Genomic DNA, 26,685 nt, shown 5'->3' on the forward strand with positions numbered 1-26,685 from the left:
TCTGAAACAAGTCTGGACCTATTTGATTCATGAAAAACATAAAAGTTTATCTGTAAGCAGAACTACAGCTGCCTGCTATAGGAGGAGCTAGCAGGAAGAAGTGTTTCCAAAGTAGTAGCAGGTGGATAGAAATTATAGCTGTTTTAGTTACAATTACCATTGTAGAGAAAAATCTAAAATTATTACCTAGATGGTCACTGTAGAACCATTCTCAGAGAACTGCTTCTACATTCTACTCACCAAGCAATGAAAAAAGAGCTTTTAGATTTTCTGTCAATTGTTAAGTCAGGGTTATCAATTGAGCACAAATGTAACACGTGCTGCCTTATCAGAACTGCCTTACCAGAATAAACGTGTAAGCCAGGACCCAACCTACCAATCTAGAGTTCTGACCCTTACAGTACCATACAGTCAAAGAAGAAAAACATATTTCAGAATTAATGTCAGAAAGATTTTGTTTTCTCTTAGACTTACAAGGAGACTTCACATGTGACTCAGCGTCACTACTGGCCACACGGAGTTAGTTTACACTGGCTGGATGTATTTTAATATCATTTAACAGACACCGTAAACCCACAATGATCCTACCCCTTGCTTAAACTTCAGTTGACTCTATTAAACTGTTACAGCACAAGGGCTGCTGTTCCACATCTCAACCTTTGCACAGGTTCCTTATTAATACCTTAGAAACAGTTTGAGGGTAGAATTCTCCAAGATCAGATAGGAAAACTGTCTTTGTAACCAATTCGTTCTTCCTGTTTTCTAGTTCTCAGCATCCCTTACTCATTTAGCAGGGCTAGTTTGTTTTGGTTTTTTTTTTTTTGGTGTTACAGCAATTTTTTAAGAGTAAATACTCTGATATGAGAGTTCTAGTATTAAATTTAAGTAATCTTGAAAATCAAAGCAGATACCATCAGCATTTGAGAAAAATTGGTGACTTTTGAGCTAGTTAAAAGAGAGTTAGACAAAATTTGCATTTAAAAAAATTTATTGAGACATCTATTGCTCTTAAATTACAAAAGTTAAAAAGAGCACGCAGTGCACTGAAACACCACTGATTACATCTAAAGCTGTTTTAAGACATAAGGTGGCTTCTTCAAGAGAAGACAACTCAACATGATCCAAATTCAGCTATCCATTTCTCATATTTCTCAATGTCCGCAGCAGATACCGATTTAGAAACTTTCTTCAAAGCTATTTCAAAGTCTTCCATAGTTGTTGGCATGTGCATTTCATCTCGGGGAAGATTTCTTATTTCTTCTGGTGTCAAGCCTTCAATACGCCTTCTCATAGCCATCAATGATGCATCTCTATTCAGGAAGGTAAGAAATAAAAAGAAATAAATGTTTACTCAATGCAGGACAGTGAGTTCAGTTGTTTGAAAGGCTCAACATACCATTCCAGTTAAGCTGTTGCATTAAAAAAAAAAACAGCAAAGAACTATAAATTTTTATATCAAGATCTCCAAATGCTATCCACATTTTCAGACATGGATTTATGCTCACTGGATGTCTGAATAGCTAGTACTCACAGGCTAGGCAAAAGAGGTGAAGATTAACCAGTTTATCTAATGCCTATGATGTAGCCACTGTTTATTGTATTTTTAAACAGGAACAAGGCAAAAGTAACAATTTCACTCCTCCTAGATATAGCAGGAGTAGCTGAAGGGTTTTGAATGTTTCCTGGTTTGAACAGGAATCCCGCTTCAAAGACAGTCAACAGTATCTACATCCAACCAGCAAAATGCTAAATGACAAAATCTGTTCATCTGTAGGTCCTCAAACTTCTGGCCTCAATGAGCATTAAGTGTCTTTAAAAGTGTGTCAATTTCTTTCTGCATTAGGTTTGACTGCATTTAGATTTCCAGCAGTAAATCTAGTAGCAGCAGGTGGTGAGCTGGTGAGGTGATAGATAACACTGGGAGACTAAAGTTCCTCCTAATTCATTGTTATATAGCTTATAAGAAAATGCTGCTTATTTGTCTAGTAGTAAAAAAAAATGGAAGGGTAATCCCACTGATATCACAACAGTGTATCGTATCACATTAGCAGGTGAGAATCCAAAGAGAAAAAACTTGCACATTGTGTTCAAGGAGGATTTAGAAAGATGGTTTCAGCATATTCTGTTTCAGTACCAACCCCACCCCCTAAAGAAAATCATAACTGACAGACTTCATGAATATACTAAATAACTGTTAACTAATAAATTAAAATGCATAATACAGGAACTAGAATTTCAGAACAACCCCAAGAAGTTGCCTTGTTGAATTCCATCTTAGCCAAATATCACCATGCTTTGCTGTTATAACATCATTTGTGAACTAAAAGCCGGTGTTACACAATGGTGAGGGGGAGCATTCCATGCATCTCATCCATACAGCAGTTAAAAAAAAAAAAATCCAGCAAAACCAACCCAACCAACCAAACCAACAAGCCCACCACACCTCAACACACCCACACAACTGAAGTGCAGCTGCCACCACTTCCTTTTGTAAAGTCATTTTATTGACAGTCATTCCAACATGAACTCTCAGTGCTTTCTCAAATGCATTCTTGGTGCCTGGAGAAGCACCAAAGCTGTATTCAAAAAAACAAGCAGCCACCCACTGAAAGATGCAGCAGGGGCCAGTTCTGTTCAAAAGGCCTTTCAACATTCACAGCCCTCTCAAAACAACGATTCAAAGTCAATTCATACTCAATCTAATACGCAATTCAGATGCATTTTGCATTCCCGGAATGTCATTTTAAAATAAAGTTTTGCCTTCATTTCCCATGGTTATATGCTGACTATTAGAAACTGTACTGTAACCTCTGACTGATTTTCACTCTGGCTCAGCAAACTCTGAACTTCAATTTCTTTAAGACGGGGGAGTAATTTCAGTAAACCTGGTCTTGGGCTACTTTTTCTTTGGTTTTGCTTGTGGCACTAGCAAGGACTGTCATAGTCTACAGGTTTGAACTTCACTATTAGTCTACAAATTTGAACTTCACTACGCTTACATACTGTGAGTCTGAACCATAGAAAAGCACTTAAGTCAGCCACGTCTTTCTGACTCAGTGTTAACGAAACAATCATATCCAAGAGTTGTTTCTCCTGACACTACGAAAAAAGTGTAAATACAGAGGCTAATATGAGTACTTTCTAAGTAATTTCAAATCATGTGAATCCAAACCTCAGTTCATCTGGATTTATGCTTGCTGCCACCTCAGTTATCACTTAGAAGACTGTCACAAATGAAAGACTCAGGTGTTTCTTTTTAGTTTTTTCATCTGTTGGTTTGCTTTTGTTTTGTTTAATAGTATTTGTACAAAGGGACTTTAGGTAAAAAAATCAGAAGTAACAGTGTGTGCATATATATATATACATATGAAATTCACTGAAAAATATTAAAAGTATTCTGACTTTTAAACAAGTGTATTGATATTCAGTCTAAAATTAATCACAAACAAACACAAAACAGATGGGAGGAGACAAAGTACAACTAAAATACACAAAGCAGCAGACCAAATAAACTCTTTTATATGACATGAATCTATTAGCACAAGCTCCTTTCAGAGCACAACCAACACCAAGACCAAGACTGATCAAAAAAACACCACAAGTTCATCTCACAGACCTACAAATGAAACAAACCTGCACAACACAGATTCAAAGCAACTAACATACCATTCTTTTCCCAGACACTGCGCAAGGTTTGTTCAGGAAGCCGTACTGAGGCTCCAAATTCTTAGTTCAGCCTTAAGTGACCCTGCTGATAGAGCCTTTGGTGGCAGTTTTGTGTACAGGCTACTTGCATTCATCCCTGTGGCACAGCATATTGTCCTCTCAGCTGTGCTGGCACATGTCTGCAGAGTTTTATTAGGAATCTAGGCAAGAAACGGATCCGTGTTTGAGGAAATAATGAGAAAGTGTTTTTAATCTAGAACAGCTCTCTCATCCTGTTCAAAGTACAGCACCACAAGAGTTGGCTGGCACAATGAGGAGCTCAAGCCTTGCCCTGCCACACCACAGTGCTACTTCCAAAGCCTGAAAGTATCATTACACAGGTGCTTATCAGATGACATCATCATCTTAAAAAGCTTCAGCTCCCTGTCCCTTCCTGACAATTCCATAATTTGCCACTGCTGCAACTGTGCCAGTGCAAGTCTTTTGATGTAAACCACATGACTGAAGAATCAGTCCTCTCCTTTTCAATTTTTGAAAGAAAATATAGAGGAAAGATTAGAAGGTATTTTTAGTCAATTATTTCAGCAATCTAGGTTAGAGAACAGGCTCACAAATGATTGTATGTCAACAGTATGGAGAAGAAGGAGAAATGGAGGAGGTAGAAAAAAAACTTAAGTCAGCCTCATCACAATAGCCACTGTGCTGAGTACAGAGCTCTTGTACCACCACACGATACCTTTTCTGTGTCATGAAGGAAGAATGCTCCGTGTTGTTACTTAGGTACTCTGGCCACTACCACTATCACCTCTCTACATATGAATTTCTGCAGAAGTGTAACTCCAGTGGAATGACTGCAAATCTACAAGTTAAAGTTTACCATCCTGTGGATATTCCTCATGCAAGGAATTTAGTTTACATGAAAGAACGCAGAATTTTACCTAAATCATATTTAAATTACTATGTTGCAACTGACTGCTCTTCAAATGGAAACTTAGGTAAATATTAACGCAGTATTTCACCTTTCAGCCACACATAAAACACAAGTTACAGTCCATTTTTATCCAACAACTTTAATCTTGTGACTTGGTTATCTTACAAACAGTTTTCTTGCATTGTGTAGCGATAGTAACGCAAACGATGCAATGTTAACTTACCTGCATACGTTGGTGATGTCTGCACCTGAATAACCTTCCATTTTCTCAGCTATGTTTGCAAGGTCGACATCGTCAGCCAGTTCCAGCTCTCGCAGATTTATTTTTAGGAGTTCCTCTCTACCTCTTGCTAATAAAAGAAAAGAAAATTGAGACTATACAATTTGCTTTCTGAAGATAAATAATAAATTGAAGAGGGATAAGAGGGAAGAATGAGAAAAAGGATAGTGTATTTGCTATAAAGGTAAATTTCATGTTTAGATCTCAACTGGTCCTGAATCCGTAAGTGAATTTGCTTACATGTATCAATTAGATTTTTAAATCAGGTGATCACAACAAAAGGAATATTGATAAAGTTTAGATTTTAGTCTTTTTAACCACTCCTCTCCCCAACTCTTCATACCTGATGGTAAAGGAATGTAAATTCTCTTTTCTAGTCTCCGTCTTAGGGCTTCATCAATATCCCAAGGAAAATTAGTAGCAGCAAGTACCATGACCATCTTAGAAGGATCATCATTTTCAGTAGCCCCTCCGACACCTGCAATAGAGAAAAGAGAAAGTAAAACATACATAGAAATTTCATGTATAGTGAGAACAGTATCCACGGTTCTATAATATTAAAGCAGTTACTCTATTGCACTTTAGTGAGTCCAAGCATAATAGACTCACCAAGTGCAACAGAATTAACTTTTTCATCTCTATGACAGTCTGCAAACATAAATGGAAACTTGGTTTAAACAGGAGCAGTGGCATAGGCCACTGCTGAGATCAGGAAGTTCCTCTCTATCATGGCTAGAATGGTTTTACAGCAGAGTTGTACGCATTTCTGCCATTAGAGCATTTCAATTTTCATATCAACATCTTCTAACAGCACATGAGAAAAAACAAAACAACTCTCCAGAACCATCACTACACTCTAAAGCAGACATTCCCCCACAGTATTCACTAACAGCCACACAAGAGCAGCATTACTTCCCTACAAGGTTTCTTCAGTTCTGAATTCAGGCCAAAGGTTTCATATATACAGGTGGATTCTTACAAACTGCTGGAGTTAATGTTTAAATTGGGTGGACTAAATCACAACTTCTCAGAGAGAGGGAGACCACCCCACTTTCTAAACACTATGAATCTGCTGGAACAGAAGAAGTTAATTTCATTAAACTTGCTACTCTCTGCATTTACTGTTTTTGTTTATAATTATAGGATTGGGTCATGGGACAGGCATTGTACCTAGTCTGCCAGAGAATCTGCAGATAAAATGCCATTTATGAATGCTCACGTAAAAGGATTCAAATAGTTGCTACTAATAAATTCAGATTATGTACATCCTTGACATGAGAACAGTATTACAGCTCTGCTGCTATTTAAAATCAAACATAAAAGGGTATCAACATCAGAGACTGAGAAATAAATAAACAGATGTTGTGATTCATGGAATTCTATCACAAATCATCCCACAGAGTAGCACTTTTCAGTTAGTCCTTTCCTTCTCTCTGCTCACCAGAGTATAAAAATACCTTTGCACTGTATTACCTACTTTTAAAGTTTGTTGATTTGTGAAATATTAATCAAATAGCTGTAATAAACTCAGTGTTCTAAAATGAAAACTCTCTAAATCACTTCTATACAAAAAGTCTTCATTTTTTGATTATATCTTTAAGAGAAAAAGAGATCCCAAAGAAGTTAAGTGTACTGATTGCTTTTGAGGTTTAAATTGGAACAGGTGGCAGTTCTTTTGAAACACTTTTTACTCGGTTTTGGAGAAGTGAGTAATATGCTAGGCAAAGATTGAGAGAAGCAGTTAAGACTTTTTTTTCTTCTGCTGTTTTGAAATCTTGTATTTTCCACTGAAACTTCATTATTCTGGGTCACTAATATAAGGTCATAGCTCAGAAGCTAAAAGACTGTTAAATAATTTTTCCTTCCACACCAACGGTTGGAGTAGCACACTTGTAGATCTCTAACCCAATTCTATGTAAAGCTTTGACAAAACTGCTTCTGAAGAACAAAGTTTTCAATGTGGGGGGGTTTTTTGGGTCCCTCAAGTTTCCTCCAGTCCAGCACTTCCCAGTAATCAGGTTATTTACCATCCATTTGAACCAGCAGCTCTGCCTTCACACGTCGGCTGGCTTCGTGCTCCTCCGAAGTTCCCCTTCGACTACAGATAGAGTCTATCTCATCGATAAATATAGTTGTCGGGGCATAAAATCGAGCCTAAAGAAAGCAAAGACAAAGTGGAAGCTGAAGTAGCAGTCTACTCCCATTTAAGAGCAGCATATTCAGACCTGAGTAAAGACATATTTACCCCATTCAATCAGCTCATAAGTATCAAACAATTCCTAATCTTCCCTCTCTTGGACCACTGCACACTGGTATAGAGCAGCTGTGCATTTGAGCAGAACAGCTTTTGGCAAAGTCCTGTAATTGTTAGGGTATAAACAAACATTTAATGAGCTAAACACAATTTTCCACATTAGGACTAACATTTATAACTGTGAAAGTCATCACAGAATGCCTGAATAAGATTTCAGTTTGAGCAAGAATGAATGTTATGCTGGGACGCCATGACATGGAACCTGTCCAGGAACCAGGTCAACTGCAGAATAACTCTGACCCTTTTGAAAACAAGGGAAGTCAAAGACAAGGATCCACAATAATAAAGGCTATCGTCTTAAAACAGTTGAGATACTATTCATTGTGTATATACATTTTTGATCAATCATATTATATGAGTTGATATCCTGCCTATCAAACTACTGTGTAAAAGATGTTTTATTTCCTGACTTTTCTGACTACTGTAATTGCAACTCTGCTGCCCCTCCCCAGAACTGGACACCCGACCAAAAAAAAACCAAAAAAAAATTACTATTTTCTGAGCCAATTTCAAGTCTTATGGGTCTGAAGCCAACTACAGTTTGGAAGTCCACTTATTCTAAGCACAAAACACCCCCCAAAACCCCACCCATAACAACAACAAAACACACAAAGCCTAAATAGGGTTCTGATCCAGAGAGCAACTAATTTCATCTTAGTTTTATATTCAAGTACGTTCTGCATCACTCATTAACTTATAGCAAGCTCCCTCTAATGTAGCAAGCTAGCCCTGAAACTAAAAGATGACCTAATTTTTCAGCTTTTATAAAGCTATTTAGGAATAATCTTGAAATGTAAACAGGCAAATCAGAAAGGCATAAAGCATTTGAAAGTTTAGAGAGTTGTTTGTGCATGCTGTGAGTTTGAAACCTTGGCAAGGTTTCACTATTCTAGAAGAGATTCTACTTCATTATCTCACTATTCATATTCAGAAACTTCAATCACCATTTCAAACAGCAGACGAACAAGTTTTTCAGATTCTCCTCTGTATTTTGAGGTAAGTGTGGAAGAAGAAACATTGAAAAAAGTAGTCTTGCATTCAGTGGCTACAGCTTTTGCTAGGAGGGTCTTTCCAGTACCAGGAGGACCAACCATCAGAACTCCCTATTAAAATAAAAAGAACCACCTGTAAGACCAGAATCAAATCACAGAAATTCACAGTTTATTTAGTAGCGCAATAGTAAAACAATGGATGTAAACTTTCCCTTGAAAAGTTATTCAAAGGTAAGTATTAATTACTATTGCTTATCCGCAACAATACAGCTGAAGACAGTACGTGTATCTGGTTGACATCTTTATTGTGTTGGTACTATTTACCATAATTTTGTTGCTAAAGAGTGGAAAGAATTTATATAAACTGTAAAATACTCGAAATTTCTTGTTCTGCCAAGATCCAATCTCAGAATCCTAATTATGATCACAGGATCAGACTTTTTCATACCTTCCATGGTCTTCTAATTCCCTTAAAAAACTCTGGCATCCACATGGGTAAAACTACAGCTTCCTTAAGCAGCTTTTTGGCTTCTACTAAATCAGCAATGTCATCCCTGACAAGAAAGAGAAAGTTGTTTGACAGATTCAGACAGGATGCAAAATAATCAGTACACAGCTCAAAAAATTACGCAATTAAACTTATCATTATGTATTGGCTCTCCCATAAATCCAACAAAAAAAAGGACATTAACTATTTCACTAGAGCGCCACTGTTGGCATTCACAAAATGATAAACAGAATAGAGCAAGTTGGTTAAATTTATGCTAGCTACAGATTATGCTTTCTTCTTTTGACGAGAGATTGGGTGTCCCTGAAACTTAAATACCATCTTTCATTGTTACAAGAACAACTTGCTGAAGACCAGTAAATGGAGCAGAATTAAACAGAATTTTCAGAATTCTTTTTCAGAGTTACAAATGTACTAATTCTTAGGTACCTTATAGGCTGGTCTTATTTTCTTGAGGGTAACTCTCAGGGCATTCCTCTTACCAGCATGTGCCCAAATAATATTTTGGTTTCAAAGCATATCTATACGGAGAATTAGTTTCAAATCTGAAGTCATAATTTAAGATTCCATATAAAAACTGAAACATGTACTTACATATTGAACTGAAATACATGACAGTTGCATGCACACCAAGTTTTTGTGGGAGTGTTAAGTTTTTTTAAAGCCTACTTCATTTGACAGAAGATTTTTGCTCATTTAATCCTCACAAAACCACCTGAGCTTGAAAACATTTGGAACACAAAACAACCTTTGTGTAAGGTTTAATATTTAACACATTTATGTAAAGGTACTGGCACAGGGTTATATTTTATACTGGCAGCCACATCACATCCAGCAACATTTCAAAGGGTTCCTATATTGACATAACTTCTTTGTTAATCACTTTTCTGTCTTGATATGCCCCTGGGTAGCAAAACAGTTTTTCAAATGAAGAGACACTGACAGACACTAGAAACTTTTACACTGCAAAAGAGTATCTCAAAAATTGATTTTAGGTCTCTTAGAAAAGTTTGAGAAGCTTTGTATGGTCAGATTGGACAGGGCTTTACATAACCTGATCTAGGGAAAGATGTCCCTGCCCATGGCAGGGGATTGGGCTAGCTGATCTTTAAAGGTCCTGTCCAACCCAAACTATTCTACAAATCTATGCATGGAAAAAAGATGCTCTAAAAATATTAAACTTCTTATGAAGTTTAGATGCCTGCAGTAAGGAAAGCCTGTAGGTACTTTTTATATGTAACTACATGTTAAAATACTTAATTCTTGTCATACTGTGTAAGAGGAAATAGAAACAACAATTCAGAAAGACTAGCAACAGTACTCAAACTTACCATCGAATGTTGGGGTTCTGAGAAATTATATCTCTTTCCAAAGCTTCTACTAAATCTTTGTCATATCCAGTACTATCAAATTTCTTTGGTTCAGACTCTGAAATCTCAGATGTGGATTTGTTCTACATATAAAGGATACAACAACATAAATACATAACAATGGTTATGCTACTAATGGATTTTATAACAAGTCCACAATAGCATCGTATTTCTAGAAGGTGGCAACATAAACCAGCATGAAAAATTATGAAAGCATTTGTATTACAGCTGCACTGCGAGATCTGTGTGTTTCACCCAGATTCCTGTACTGCCCCAGTTCCATTTCCTTCTCTCCAAAGCCAGCATATTGTACCGGCTTAAGTACTGGCTTAGTACTTAATAAAAACTGCATACAGCTATCCCACTTAACAGTTTTTGCCTCTTCTCCCAGAAAAACCAAAAACTATCTGAGACAGTGGCTGGGTAAGGGGAAATTATGTGTAAGACTGGAACCATAAAGTCACATTGACTTAGGTATCTCAAATCCTCTAAGTGTCATACACATGCCATATACATGGGACACAAAAAAAGTAAGCATGATTTCCATGTAGAATGAGCAAAGGTGATCTGCAGGAAGACCACAGAAGTAATAAAATAACTAATTAACTGATATAGAAGCATGGACATGAACAGCAGAGAAGCAGCTCTGCAGTAGAGCCGAAGCAGAGAAGGTACACAGTTGAAAGGGCTCAAACAGCAGAGACCATGCAACTGAGAGGAAATAAAATGCACTAGACATACCCCATTTTTTATACACTTAACAGCAAGCACTGGTGATGACAGAACAACTGTAAAAAAGAAAAAAAGACCTATCCCATCTCTCTGTGTGTATATCCTGAGTGAGCTCCCACTAAAAGTAGCAGCTTACATAGCTAAACAGTTCCACCCTTGTAGACAATACTATCTCCAAAGGCCATGACACCTTGCCACAACATAAGGTTGCTGAAGCTAACAAACTATTACATGGAGATTGGATTTATTTAGACCCTGGAAAACTATGATTCTAGTGCCTTCTGAATGATCTCCTACTCTGGTGATCAGCTAAATTTATGGAGGCACAAAGCAAAAATTAAAGCAGTCTGATTTCAAAGACTAGATCATAGATTATTCTCTCTCATGAAGTATGTTGGGTTTTTGTTTGCTTTTAATTGAAAACTAACTGGAACTAACACCAGATCTGAACAACAACAAACAAAAAACCCCCACCAAAACAAAAAAAAGTTCTCCTTTTAGGATTACATAAATCTTGAAGTGCTTTGGAAGAAGCGAGTCAATCTCAGTCTAAAATATCTAAGTTGCAGTAAACAAGTCACAGAATGGGTAAGGATTGAAAGGACCACAGTGGGTCATCTGGTCCAACCTCCCTGCTCAAATAGGGTCATCCTAGAGCACATGGCACAGGATTGCATCCAGACAGTTCTAGAACATCTCCAGTGAGGGAGACTCCACAACCTCTCTGGACAATCTGTTCCAGTGCTCAGTCACCCGCACAGCAAAAAATTTCTTCCTCATATTCAGGTGGAACTTCCTGTGCATCCGTTTCTGTCCATTGCCTCTTGTCCTATCACTTGGCACCACCAAAAAGAGCCTGGCTCCATCCTCTCAATACCCTCTCTTCTGATATATTTACCAGATCACTTCTTCCAGAAGAGCATCTGTTTGTTTCTAATTCATCCATAACCAATACTGTCCACAAAGCAAAGATACCTTACAAGGTGAGAGATTCAAATCGGCACACTGACTTGAACAAAAGAAATATTTTTAGGCATCTAATTCTATAATACACTCAATACTAAGAAAGAAAGACTGAGTTTCTCAACTCCGTGAAGTTATTTGCAAGCTTACCTTTTCCTCTTTTCCTTTATTTTGTTGATCCTTTTTTTCCCGGCTGCGGACTGCCTTCCCTTTATCACTGGGATTTCGAGAGGATGGACGGTGAGGGCCTCTGACAGCTGCACTTACACGATTATTGTGACCTCGGCAATCACTGCATGGAACAGACTGACGCTTTCTGGGTCCTGGCGAAGGTCTAATTAGTTGTAACACATGCAAAAAGCCTCAGTGTAAAGTCCCTGGTGAGCACTACATATCAAGTGGTTACAAACTGCAAAGCCTCTTGCTCAAGATAATGTCAGAAACAAGACAAACATTTCTAGATAGTCACTAAAAATCCATTTTCCCTTGATCACAAACTCAGCAGGGCTCACTTGCTTAAAACAAACTCCTTGCTTGCATATTCTATCAGTAAAAGTAATTCTAGTATTATGGAGCTTAGAAAAAAAGAATAGCAAACCAACCAAAAATTCTCCTTACCACAACAGTCCTCAATTCCTTATACAAAGAAATGTAAAAGTTTTTTGGGAATGACAATTCTACTTTCATTTCCTTTCACGTCCACTTCCTTTGAAAGAAAAAAAGTCTATGGGATGCCTTCAGTTGTTTGAAATGAAACTAATTTTAGAAGCACGTGAACAAACCAATACTACGAGTGGTATTACGGATTTCTTTTTTAAAATTCAGTTTCTTTTCTATACGTGTCCGTTACTCTCAGATACACTTTCCCCATGGGTTTTCCTAAAATTCCGGCATTATAAGCTATGAGTCAAGGTAAAAGATCAGGGATATTTCCAGAGAACAGTAAATATAATACTCTGTATTTGGAGAGCATTTACTGAAACTAGATGATGTGATTTGACACATCATTTAAGATGTGTCAAGGATCCAGCATCTTCACAGAAGTTGCCTTTAACTGATTCACAGCAGTGAGTTTGTCAGAACAGTACATCTCTCTTCAGGATAAAATGCATATTGGACTACATGGATATGGTGATGCTAAGATCATGTTAGAGTATTTTCATTCTCCAAATGGAGTATCTACCAACCTACAGTTATATTTATGAACACCTAGCCACATCTGAATTCTATTCCAAAGCTCAAAATAAAGGAATAGTGCAATTCCACATCTAATTTCCACCTAAATTTGAGTTCTGCTACCTCAGTATGGGAATTTACTGCAGTTATTCCAACACAATATGGCCCGAGTTTTCACTGCAGCTTTTTCATATTGCCACAGTTCAGTACTTCAGCAGCTGGCAAGATAAATGGAACAGAAACAGTTCTCTCAAGACTTTCCTTTTTTAGTAACATAAGTTTGTATATTTTCCCCTAGAAATCTTCAAAACACTAGGAAAGTTCTACCTCCCAGACTCTGTTCTTCCAGAAGGTTTGAATGAAATTGGTTAGGAGTGTTCCAAAGTTATTAAATGAGGGGAAGAAGCTTGACATTAGTCATGCCATGGAAGATAAAACCCTCAGAACATTCTGGCATCTCCTTCACTACAAACAGTGGCAAGCTGCAAGTGTTACACATCTAAGTTCTAGAACACCGCAACAGGCTGAAGTCAAAGCACACTTTGTCCTGGTAAATATTAATTTAGGCCTTCAGGTTTCCTCTTACCTACGTTCAGCAGGTACTGGCAAAGACCAGACTTCTGCATCATGAGCTGGTAATTCTTGTTGTGAGGCTTTCAATGGAGTATTGTCTAATTTAAAACTCTCCAGTGTTTTCATTATATCTTTCACATGCTTAGCTTCCACACTTATTTCCTGCCAAACCTGATTAAGAAAAAAAAAAAAGAAGTAGATTAAGCACATTGGAAATAAGTTTGTAACAGTTCTCTGTTCAAGCTCATGTAATGCCTGGATAGATTCTACAGAGTTTAATGAGCTACCTAATTCTACTTCGATAAACAAGAATTATGCACATTACATACTGAGGAGGTTTTTCTGCCTTCCTCAGCACATTTAAAGAATAAACAAATAGATTTTGGATTTAACATCATAAGAGATTTTTTACAAGTTTTGGATATTAAACAAGTATGACAGAACCTAATACATTAAATATCAATCAAAAGCATCAACTCATTAGACTGAATATCAATGAAAAAAAATGACGGTTTGTGTTAAAGACAAATTACCATGGTAGCAACAACTCACTTTCTATTAAGGACCATAGTCATACTAAAACATTGAGGGAAATAGGACCCAGATGATACCAGACTACAAAACTTCAGCATTACAGGGGCACTCATCAGCAAGAAGCTGACAAGTCAGAGTGCACTGGCTCCCCAGGGCTGTGTTCCATTGACTTTTTTGTCACCGATAGAGAAAGAAGTTATAAAGATGACTTAAATAAGTCTACATAATAAAAAAGAAGCCTATATATAACAGCACTAATTTATCAGAGAATGGTTTAAGTATTTTTATACTTTTGTTTACAATAAGAGTGGCAATTTTTGCTACTTTAATGCTTATCCCACAAAATGTCCCAGAAAAGTAATATTTACCTGTTGCCATTTCTGTTGCAGATAGGTATCTCTCACAGAGTACAGATACTTATTCATTTGGTCAAGAACTCCCTGGTAGTAGACCATTGCAGAGTCGTAATTTCCCAGTAAGGCATATTCACGGGCCAACTTTACATTCTCAATGATCATAACAAGGCTCATGTTCAACATGAAGCTGAAAAAAATAGAAGGTATTAAGGAAAGAAAAAAAATCCCAGTAGCAGTACAATTTTTTGCAACTATTTTCATACGCTCATTACCTCATTTAGCATTTCAAAATATAGAAGCTGGAAAAGTATTAGTTAGAAAAAAAAAGCCCTAAAATTAATGTCATCCATATAAAATGGTAATTGTTGCTCTGTTACTAGAAATGAAACTCTTCACATCACAGCATTGTTTCTTGCCATGGAGATTCTGTTGAAAAGACCATACAAGATATGCAGATATAAATGCAACTGTTGCAAGCCACAACTGCATACTTCCCCTTTCATTCTATTGTAAAATAAACTAGTATTTCACTGTGCTCATCTGTGGTTTAAAAAAATAAATAAACAACAAATCAAACTCTTTTGCCAGATGCATTAAGTTTTGTTAATTTTTTTTGCCTTAACATTCCATGCATGCAAGTTTTAACAGTCTTATTTTGCCTTGTGGAAAAAACTATTCTTCCATTAGTTTGATTTTACAACTCTTGAATTTTATTTAATGTTTGTTCGAAACAAATATACACCTTCTATGCCTAGCTTGCACGTTCCTATCACCTTCATTTTTACACTTAAAAAGGAACACTTGAAACACATTGAGGCTGCTAAATTAGTACTGAAAGGTAAGGAAATGTACGATTAAATGTGTAATGTGTGATGACCCACTTTATTTAACATGTTGTTAAACCATGCTACATTTCCCCACCAGTAGCAGTAGTTTGTGGGCTTTCAGAGCAAACATCAACAATTGCGACCACTTCCACTTTGCAGCACTAGCAGAATCTGCACTTTTAGATTAGAATAACACAGAAGTATTATTTATACAAAGACAGTAGTAAGTAGAAGCAGTAGACTTGTTCTTTGCAGTTGCCACTGTCCATAGAGCAGTTGTTCCATATTCTTACAAGTTTCTTATACATCCCATGCCCTTCTTCTCTGCGATACCTTCACTGTCTCTGCTTTTCTTGTCTCCTGCACATCAAGAATTTCCCCACTCTCCTTTTACTTCCTTATCCAAGCACAGAAAACAATAAAATAAGCAATTAAACATGCCTGCAAGAGAATCATCTTGCTCTCATTTTGGTACCTGTACCCAGTGCCAGTAAGAAGCAACTGCAGACAAGCAATTACAGCTAAGCCCTGGGATGAAGCATACTTGATACAGATCAACTATTTAAAGAATGTAAGAGGTACTCATGCGCAATAAACAGACTTAAGACTGAACACGTTTCAAGATGAGGTCAGGGTCGAATTCGGCCACATCAGAGGTTTCAGGAGCCACACTTTGCACACACCTGCCAACCTAATACTAAAATGTTAGCTCTCCATTGTAAAGAGGGGCTGTGAAGTAGAAATCAAACATTTTAAGACTTGCACTCCTTTTTCTGTCCCCTTTCCAAATAGCTTTACACACAGACACACAGCTGAGGTATTCCTGAGCCAACATCCTTCTCTTTTTTGCTTCCTTCCTCTTTCTTCCCTATCTTCCCCTGGAGCAGATAGCTGCGGCAAAAATTTTCAGTCCAAACCAGCAAAACTCTAGCAGCAAGGGAGCTGAAGACAGGCCTCCAACAGCCCACATCCATCCATACAGAAGGGACTCGTGGAGCTGAGCTTGGAAACCTGCTATCATGGAACCTACACTATGTAATCTCACTCTGGCCAGAGACTTGCTGAGCTGGCCATGATGTCTACAAGCTGATACAGTTAATGTGACCAGCAACTACAAAGGCTAACATATCCCAGGCTAATTAGGCTTTGGAAACACAGTTTGACTTGGGAGTTTTGTTGGTTTTAACCTCAGGAGAAGAAAGCCTGAAGATGTTTGGTAATATCTGTGTGATGATCCATACAGCAATTGACAAAGTTTTCCCTGCTATATTTAGGAGCAAGCTTTTCCACTTCTGCTCATCCTACCAGAAACACCTGTTTGCCTGTCCTGAGAATTCAAACCCATGACTAACACAACTGAAATCACAGGTTGAGCAAGATGCTAATAAACATATTAAAAATCAAGTAATAGCAAGTTACTATAACCAAACTAGACTTTTAAAAGCCAAGAGAGGTCATAGATAACTTTTTTTTCTACATTGAATGCTGTAGAGCAATCAAAGTGGAACAGCAATTCTGTTTATGTATTGAGAAAAAAACCTCACAAACAAAACAGCTTGTAATATCAGTTTTCATCTGAAAATAGCTAGAAGGAAAAAAAAACCCTAAAGAGGCTAAGTCAGAAAGACACGAAAGTTTGGGACCAAAATGATAGCACTGCACATAATAAAAGAGTTAATGAGATTTTCAGGTTAGAAAAGGCAGAAAAAGTAAGGATAGAAAGTAGAAACAGAAGCGTAAGCAGAATGAGCTAGCAACTCATGTAGGGGAAAAAAAAGAAGGTGCTCACTCAAGTTTATAATGGTATTCGAATCTATCTGTTTCATCAGTGGTATTGAAAATGCAAAAGAATTTAGTTGAAACTAGAAAACCAATTTAATTTGTTGCTTCATCTTGACTCATAAGAGCAGGAGAGCTTGAAGTGGCTTCCAAATACAAGGCTCTTGTGTACAAGTGAGGCAGAAAAGCTGCTGGCTCTGCTTATGCCTGGACATGCCACTGATGCTGCCACTTGAACACAGGCAGTGTTAGAGCTGATACACTAATCCATGGGCTTGCTGCACCTGTAACTGAAGATGCTGAAGCAGTTCTAAGAGGAAAAAACAAACAAACAGGAGTTAGAGTACTAATCTGAAACTAGGTTAAAGTTTGCAGCAGAAAGTTGCCATATGCTGTGGCAGCTCAGAGTAGCATGTAAGACACATGTGAGAGAGGCGTGACCATACACAAATCTAGAGTTAAACCAGAACCGAAGGGATTAAAACACCCACAAAACTAATCCTGACCACTTAATAATTTTTAAAGTAATATCACATGTGTTCAATACTTAGTAATACCACATGTGTTTACAAATACTTGGTGTTATCACATAACAGGATGTCAAAGCTGCAAGGCTGCACTTATCAGCCACGACCTTTCCATGAATCATGACCAGTGAAGTTATCTATGTTCCAACAGCAACTGAAATAGTAAAGAGCTCATAAAGTTTACAGTGAACAGGATATAAGGAAAATAACCTAAGCACTTTGTCTTGCAAGTTTACATTGTGTACAAACACACACACTTCCCAATAATCACTCTTTACACTAGCTATAGTCATATAAGATTCCCTGAAATTAACCCATCTCTAGTAACAGGATACATTTTATCATTTGTTCAGAGGACCTAAAATACTTCTTGAGCACAGAACAGCCAAGAGCAGAGAGGGTTGAACCTAACCAAAGATACCTACAACTTTTGAGAATAAGGCTTTGGAACATATTTTTATATTTCATTTGAAAGGTAACAGATAACCATCAAGAAAACACTGGGGGTACTTCATGTTTTCCATAAGGACTTTAAGAAATTATCATAAGGAATGATTACAACTAATTTCTGCTCACAGTCATACATTAGAATCTGGGAAACTATAACCAAACTCTGCATCAATCGTGTTTCACAAAGAAATCCCCCAAACTTTAAAAATCAAGAGATTGTAATGCAGATGTTGGAAGTGAAGATTTAAGTTGGAGTTCATCAATTACTGCAGCGGACTTGCTGACTTGGCAAACAGCACAAGATATACATGGAAAATATTTCCAAGAGTCTTTCAGTCCAACCTTATGTCTGGACTAAGCCAGAGCCTGAATTTTGGCAGAGCACACATGTTTCCATTATTTCAGCCTGCTATACAGGCTCTGACATCAAAGCAACCATGTAAATTTTGCAAAGTTCTCTCAGCAAGCCAGATGAGAAAAAAACACCCCAAAGTACCATTTTTCAGGAATCAATTTTTACTGATTACATGATGGCATCACCTTGGAGCTCCCTTCCAGCTTAATACTCATCTTCATAACATCCACAGCTAGCAACATTTGGTATCAAGAAGTGATTGTGTTAATTACTTGGGAAAGAGAAGAGTTGCCAAACTTATTGGATACTAAACAAAATGGTTCTCATCCACTTATTGTATTTAACAATAATGGTAGCAAAAGAAGAACCACCAGCAACCGTGAACACAAGCATGCCTAGACGTGGAAAAGAAAAAAACATAAATCAAACATTAGGTAGAGATACACTTGTGGCAGATGATTTTATGTTTTCCAGGCTAAGCCTTTCAAAAGACTTGATTAAACACGTTACTTACTCCCCATTTCATGGGGGGCTAGCATTCTTTTTGATGATCTATATTAAATTAGCAAATTTCTCAGAAAGTTTTGAAAGGTCTGCAGCTAAACGGATACGTGGAATTGCTTCTCTCTGTCTGAAAAGAAAACTTACATCACCGCAGATTATTGCAAACTACTTCATTAAAAAAAAAAACAAAACCAAAAACCAACAACAAAACAGGTGGAGGATGAAGGGAAAAGTGGGAACCGGAGTTCCGTGCCTGAATCAGTGCCCGCGGTACCCAGCAGCCCACCCAGGAGGATTCCCGGGGCAGGGAGCGCCCCGCCGCACACCTGCGGGGAGCGGCCTCCCCTCCCGATGGCTTCAGGGACACCATGGCGATGCCGCGCCGAGCACGTGCGAGATACAGCCTCGACACAACAACACCGGCGAGCACCGTGTAATGGTGGCGGGTGTCGCGACAGCAGCGACCGGGGCCGCTCGTCCTCCAGCCGCGGAACGGAGAAGCCGGAGCCTTCCCGGCGCCCGGGAGCCCTCGGGGCGGCCCCCACCGAGCGGGACCGGGCATCGCCCCCGCCCGGGCCGAGCGGGGGCATCGCACGGCCCCGCACGGCCAGGCGGGCGCAGGGCAGGTACCGCGGGGCTCCCTCGCTCACTTACTTCTCTCCAGAGCTCGGACCGGCGGCGACAGCGGCAGCAGCTGCGACTCCTCCACTTCTTCCGCCCCCTTCCTCCTCCAGCGACGCCCGACCCCACCCCCAGCCCTGCCCGCCACCTCCCCCTCCTGCCGCCGGCAATTTTTGAAGGCAAATCCGGCTGCGTCACTTCCAGCCCGGCGAGGCCGAGGGTGAAGGTCCGCCTGGCCGGGAGGGGGCAAGAAGTCGGTGTCTGAGCATTATTAGTGACAGCGATGATCCGGTTTGGTTTTAAATTTTAAGGAAGGAGGGAAAAGGGAAGAAAAATAAACCAAATCAGGAGAGGAGAAACAAAACAGAAAGAAAAGGAGCAATTGCATTGGCCGGGAATCGAACCCGGGCCTCCCGCGTGGCAGGCGAGAATTCTACCACTGAACCACCAATGCTCTGCACGCCTAGATTTGTGCCTTCGTCACTCGAAACTCACCAGAACGGATTTGTCCGCCCCGGCTGAGATCCCGGGATGGTGGGTGGAGAGGTTTCATTCATCTGTTTCCTTTCTATAACTCACAAATGTGAGTTTTGCCGAGTGAATAGCACGCACCAACTTTTATTCGCATATTCCTTGTTTGTGACTCGTCTCTACCTCTTCAAACTCTTAATAGAGGGTGTTGTTTTGGGGAAGAAAACGCATCCGAGGGTGCTGAGAAGAGCCAGCTGCCGAGCTGAGTAAGACGAGAAAACTGCCCTTGAGTGTCCCTGATGGAGCAGTACCTCCTCACCTGTCTAAATAGACTCAGCTGCTTAGCAACAAATAGGATCTAAAGGCAGGGCACAATGCAGCAGGTTTGTGCTAGTTCTTCAGGGTGAACTCAAAAGACCCACAACATTATGTCATTCTTTAATTAATTATATCACATCCATTCTTACTCTTCTTGCTCTTGTAGTTTTACCCGTTCTTAAACTGACAATTTTAGTCTATCCCTTTAACGAGTGTCTGAGTTTAAAACAATCTGCATTACTTTAGCTATAAAGGCAGAGAAAGATGTTGATGAGTTTCTAAAATTCGAAGTGCTACTGTATCACATCACTTGGTTGAGGAGAGCGGGAGGGATTTCCCTCCTCCCCTTTTTATGTGGCTAATAAATGAAAAATGTGCTGTACTTCCACATCCCTCCTCCCCAACATAGAAGAATTAGGATATAATGTAGTCTCTGCAATAACACACTGGTTTCTCCATTAGCACTTTGAGATGTGCAATTAAAGAATGGGATTTTCTCTCCTAACACAGATGAAAGCTGTGATATGTTGTCATTCTCTCAAGGAATAGCTTTATGATACATAATGTATGTATAATAACAATAATTAAGAATTAAGAATATTTACTTATTTTGATGAAAAAGGCAGCAGATGACACAGAAAAAGCACCAATAAATTGAACTCCTGAACATCAAAATGTATACTTTTGAGAACAGGTTACAAACATGACGTGACTGCCAAGTACAAGAGCATCTCTGCTGTTACACTTGCACCATTTTATTGTTAGACAGTAAAGCTGCTGCAGCAGAAAAGGGACTTGTGGAAGAGGGATGTGAAGGAGAAGGAAAGGAAAGGAAAGAAATGCATTTGGGCAACTAGTGTTTACATTTCATATTTACTTAGCCAAAACAAGAATTTGACTTTTACTTCTTTTAAAGATTCGTTGTGGTTTTTATTACTCCAGCAAGTGTTCCGCTACAGAAACTGATTCTGAGAAAACAGTTTCTAAAACTCAGGAAAGTGACTGACTACCAGTAGGCGATAATTCAGTTAGGCTGTTCACAAGTGCTGGAATTCTTTCTCTAGTAACTTTTAAGGTGTCAATGCAACCATTCACTCACATCCTGTCCCCAAGGTCAAACACACATGCTATATGTTAAGCTAACAAGGGGAAGAAAGTCTCAGCTTCTCAACTACTGGCCACAGACTGACAAACTGGAAACCTGTCACTGCTGGACAAAGGGTACAGATGCTCCAGAGTACCTGCTAGAAAAGCAAGCAGAAAAGATGCCCATTCTTTTCATATGAACATCAGGGGACTTGGAGATTATGCTCCAAGCCAGCACCCTGTAACCCTCTAAGACCCAAACATCCCAAGTAAGCATTCAGAGATCACATGTAGCTGGACTACAGGTATGTAGAGACCTAGCAAAAGGGGATGCCCATGTCATGACCAAGACAGGTAAAGAATACGCAAAAGACCATTGAATAACTTACTAGGGCCATGAGATAACGCAAGTTTGTTAAGTTTACCTGCCAGGCACAGAATAAAAGAATGATTTGCATGACCAGAATTGTGCGGTGGTCTACGTATTTAATTGGAGAATCCAAAAGAACTGACAGTCTTATAATACAAAAAAGACATTATATATATATACATATACACACATGGAATATGTCTATATATATCTATATAGATATATATAAATCAGTAAACTTGAATAGTGCCTTTATCATGAGCATCTTAAGGCATTCAAACATTTTACTATGACATTGAACCAATTTATTATCTTTTTGCTTTGGTTGAAATAAAGCAAACAGATTAAAGGTCTGATCTGAAACACCGATGACATCTGAAACAAAGGCCTAACACTATCTTCAGTGACAGCAGCATCATCTAAGAACGCACCCACTGCACTGCCTATTAGCTGAATAATATTAAAAGGAGTCTAAATAAATCATTCCCACTCACAGCCTTGCAACAGCAGAAGATAAGTCAGTCTCAGAGACTTTCTAGCCATATATTCTATAGACTTCTATTACAAATCAAGGATAGAAAAGATACAGCAAGAGGGCCTGCCCAAGGATAGAATGCCACTGAATATCAAATAGTATTTACAGTACAGTTATAGGATTATAGAACATTTTATAAATACAATTAATATGTATACAAGGGCACATAAAAGAGAATCTTGTTTTCATGCTTTACAAAGTGAAACCAACCCGAACTAAAACTTACTGCAGAATTCCACAGCTGCTGGTTAGGAGCCTCTCTTCTTCACTGCCTGCACAAACCAACCCCCATCATAGGTCACCAGTGAAACACCCATGTTTTAAGCAGCAGCTACGAAGAATCTCTATAATAGACTCTGAATCTACGTATGAAACGTGAAGTTTCAAAACATGGGTAAGGCAGAGAATGTTAGAGAGTTGTGGCAACATTTATGTGTAACTAATTTTCTCAGTGAACATGGATTGTAACAAACAATATTTTTTGCAAGGAAATATATAATACTGCAGCATCTAGGTGGCAAAATTCAAACAACATATATTACAACTTCTAACACATGATGTTAGGAAATGCCAGAAGCATCTACCAAATTCTAAAGATGTGAGCTTTTCATGTATTTGTTTAAAAAGGCAAAATAATATTTAATATTTCAGTACTTGCACATGTCCTTGAAAGAATCAATGATGTATTTTAAAAAAGCAATTGGGTTTGCCTGTATAGAACAATGGTGCCATTACAGGACCCTTTTAAATATATTTTTAAAATTTATTTTTAAATTGGTTGAAGACCAGTAATAGTATTAAACAGGAATATACCATAGTACAGTGCAGGCAGAGGAGAAATATACTCACATGAAAAGGCAACTTTAAGAGTCAATTTAATGAAGAATTGACATTATTTTCTCTGCACACTTCAAAAATGGTGAGGCAAGCTTGATTAAATTACCTTTAACCAGTAATATATTACACTTTAAGACAAGTAGACCAGTTTTACTGGGATACTTACTATGAAGGAGGGTAATCTTTAAAGTTTATTTACAAGAAAAGCAATCTTTTTTACACAATATATAAAATGGAGTAGTTATGCACTGCAGCCATTTTATAATATTTAAGCTAAATGAAATGAATCTTAAAAGCTATTCTATTTCAACAGCTGTGGAAAAGGCAGACAGAACAGGAATTGTTTTATTAAACTGCAAACTCATTTTCATTATAGAAAGTAACTTACTACTTGTTTGAGAAAACAACTTCTCATAACCACCTTTTAACAATTATAAGCACTTCACCATAGAGGAGTGAACTTCCACTAACATTTTCTCCTGTGACCAAGTATGTTTAAGAAGTTTCCTCACTGCCAACCGCTGCAGTTCAGACCTTCCTCAATTAAGCCAATATGAATCATTTATGGACCACACTAGAAACTGGATGGTTCAAATGAACATGCAAGAAAGGAAACTCCAAATGCTAAACACCATGCAGTTTTTTCACTGATCCAATATTTAGGACAGTACTATAGACAGTTGCACTGGCACAAAGAGAGACATTGCACTGGAGCACAGAAAGAGAACAAATTGGCCAGAAATAAACAAACCAGCTTGGTGAGAAAAGTAAACTAGTAACTCGTGTTTGCTGCAAGAACAGCTGTGAACACCAATTTCACAATGTTTAGATAGTTGCAATGCCAGTGCAATGGCACAAGTAATAATTTTAAAAAGCAGTAATGGTTACAGGCATGTTATTAGATTATCCATTGGAATTCAATTCCAAGGAGGAGGAAATGTTTTAAAAGACATGAAGTTTACTAAAAATAGTGCATTTTCTTTACCACTGTGTTAACCTTAGGAGAAAAAAGGAGAGAGATAAAATCGTAATTCTTTCTGCCTCTCACCTGTAACTCCTGGTCTAGTCTCAGGGAAGCTGCTTAGAGGGACGCTCCTGTCTGTACTCCCAGTCACCTCGACAGGCTCAGTACCCTCCCACCATGAGACCCAAGGGGATACCTGATCACCTGCTGCCAGAAATTATGGAAGAGTAACGCAGAAGGCAGCAGACACAGCTCTAAGTTCCTAATTCTCTTCTGAACTGGGCTGTGAAAGACAGACCATTGATACTGTACTGACGGCTCAGATAGGCTGGTGCATGGTGCTTCTCCTTACTGTCTCTGTGACCAGGAGGAAAACTATTCCAGCCAAGTGAAACGGGTCTCCACAACAACAGCCTCAAAAGCCATAATCCTTTCCCATTACTATCTCAAACTTATAATAAAGACACTACTCTAAAATTTATTTTTCAAACTAAAAATTCCAACTCAAGCAGCACTGTACACACTTTACAGTTTGGATGTAGTCAGAAAATCAAACTAGATTTCAGAAAGTGCTTTTTCTAAAGCTTCTTTTCCTCTTCTATCTATAGGGTAACTGATGACAGGAGACAATCAAGTTGTTTCTGAGTGAGCAATTCTGCTTTGAGAGTACCAGTCAAATGCTACTTTGTTACTAATGTCAAATCCAATTACTAATTAATAAAATACTAGTTTTAATGCTTTATCATCTTACAATCATCCTATAGCCAAGACTGACACTTTCTTGTTTCAAAGCTGAGAACTAGGCCACTTAAACAGTAGCTGGAAATATTTCACCAGATAGATGGCTCAGTTTTTCCAACACTGTGAATAATTAGGTTAAATACAGTGAGAAGTGAGGGTACAGCACCCTTTTTTTTTTTCCTCTTCAGAAATGTATCAGAGAGCTTTATTAGTAAAGTAGGTTTTATATTTGGTCAATGCATGGAAAAACGGTCATTAAAAATTCTGAAGCAGAGAACTGTTTTCTAAAATTATTCAATATATGTACAATAGATACCAGGCATCATCTTAGGGAGGGGAAAAAAAAGTCATTATTTCCTATTTTGAGTACTTAGAGTACAGAGAACCAATAACAAAATTCAAGTGATATTTTTTTCACCTAACATCAAATCTCTTCTAAATTAAACAATTAACATCACTGGAATAAATTAATGTTTGAGGATTTCCCTGTATTCTGGGGAAACAAAATGTACAGACAGGGAAGGAGAAGACATGATTTTTTTAGTGTTTCCAAAAAAGTGTGCATGTATTTACTGTAGCAATCTTCTTTCAAGTCTCTTAAAAGAGACTTTTCAAAAGCTATAGCTGCAAAATTGATTATTTACTTTTTGATCTTTATTCCTCTACTAAACATAAACCAGATCACGGCTCTGAACTCCTCTACCTGCCTGTTCATCATCATCATCATCCTCATCTGACTGCTGTTCTGAGTTTTGGGAACTACCATACTCGTACTCAATGGGCTTTGGATTGTTGTATGGGTAGCCATTGTCATCAAAAAACCTTCGGAAGGTGAACTCATAAAACGCATGTTCAGGATGTTTTCCATTTTTGTACCACCCATTAAGAGTATCATTTCTGTTCCCCTCCTTATCATCGTTGCTCCACAATTTATCTGGATCAACTGGATCAAAGTTTGATGTGTCTGTAGGATGAGCAATTTTGGGAATGTAGAAAGCAGACTGTCGCCGCAGATCGCTTGAAAAATCAATTGTTTTAAAAAATGGATGAGCTTTTATTTCATCTGCACCGTTTTTGCCTAAACGATCTTCTGGCCCTCGGCACAGTTTAATAATAAGGTCGGACGCCTCTGGAGTCAATTTAGCCTGAGGTGGGATATGAAGTGCAGTTTGCCAGTTGATAACCTTAAAAACAAAAAGAGGTATTATTTATTTCTTATTTCATAAAAAGGAAAAAGCAGATTAAAACAACAAAGCAAACAGCCACAAAGAAATCATTCAACATGTCTAAGGGTTTTCACACTAGAGAGGAAAACATGGAGCTGCTCTTTCAGAAATACAAGGAATATTTTGTCTGGAAATCTGGCATAATCCAAATCTAAATTAAGAGTCTGGCATGGGATGCCCCTGGTATAAAACAATGAAGATCCCATAAAATCCAGCACCTGGAACCTGAGATTAGGCACATGTCTTACAATCTTAAAAAGGTGAGGCAGATGAATTTTGAGTTAGATGATGCACTGTAAAGATTAACAGATTTAAAGTTAAAAAAAAACCAACCAATACTACACTACATTTAAGCCAACGAATATCTTGCAAGCTGAATGCAATCTTGCAAAAATGATACCTGCAGAAGATTGCCCTGATGCTTTCTCTGAAATAGCTGGGGCTCAGGAAGAAAAGGACCAATGGCTCCAAGCTGCCAGTAACCCTAAGCAAGCACAACCACCTGCTATTCGTCCACCTTTCCATGCCAAGCACCTGCAGGTACATCACCAAAGGAAATCCTCTGCAGGTAAGCAGGCATGGAAGCCAAGTATGGGAAAAGAACAGCCAGACACTGGAGAAGAGGAAGAGGAAGAAAAGAGGAAGAGAAGAGGAAGAGAAGAGGAAGAAAAGAGGAAGA

General features: G+C 38.3%; 2 protein-coding genes and 1 non-coding gene across 8 annotated transcripts in view; all 3 read right to left on the reverse strand.

Annotated features, from left to right (window-relative positions):
- Positions 1-970: 970 nt before the first annotated feature.
- Positions 971-19,576, reverse strand: KATNA1 (katanin catalytic subunit A1). Of its 2 annotated transcripts, XM_027688022.1 has the most exons (12): positions 19,492-19,576; positions 17,012-17,311; positions 14,408-14,582; positions 13,519-13,676; positions 11,907-12,090; positions 10,023-10,144; positions 8,632-8,737; positions 8,136-8,294; positions 6,905-7,031; positions 5,221-5,355; positions 4,821-4,947; positions 971-1,310 (listed from the first exon to the last, which is right to left on the reverse strand). In XM_027688022.1, exons 3-12 carry the CDS (start codon positions 14,576-14,578, stop codon positions 1,112-1,114), a joined length of 1,488 nt encoding a protein of 495 aa, XP_027543823.1. In that variant the 5' UTR covers positions 14,579-14,582; positions 17,012-17,311; positions 19,492-19,576; the 3' UTR covers positions 971-1,111. The 2 variants fall into 2 exon arrangements, with proteins under 2 accessions (XP_027543823.1, XP_027543815.1); XM_027688014.1 differs by lacking the exon at positions 17,012-17,311 and having other exon boundaries at positions 19,492-19,572.
- A 265-nt stretch (positions 19,577-19,841) lies between these two features.
- On the reverse strand, positions 19,842-19,912 carry TRNAG-GCC. The gene has a single exon. It is a non-coding gene; the product is annotated as a tRNA-Gly (tRNA).
- Positions 19,913-21,799: 1,887 nt separating this feature from the next.
- LATS1 (large tumor suppressor kinase 1) overlaps positions 21,800-26,685 on the reverse strand; it is a 23,563-nt gene continuing 18,677 nt past the window's right edge. For all 5 annotated transcript variants that reach the window (XM_027687973.1, XM_027688001.1, XM_027687990.1 and 2 more), the window contains exon 8: positions 21,800-25,964. In XM_027687973.1, coding sequence (XP_027543774.1) covers positions 25,446-25,964 — 519 coding nt within the window. In that variant the 3' untranslated portion in view covers positions 21,800-25,445. The remainder of the gene's footprint in view (positions 25,965-26,685) is intronic.

This window comes from Neopelma chrysocephalum, unplaced genomic scaffold (genome assembly GCF_003984885.1).
Source record: "Neopelma chrysocephalum unplaced genomic scaffold, ASM398488v2 Primary Assembly neopelma1_23, whole genome shotgun sequence".
In the NCBI taxonomy this organism is placed as follows: domain Eukaryota; kingdom Metazoa; phylum Chordata; class Aves; order Passeriformes; family Pipridae; genus Neopelma; species Neopelma chrysocephalum.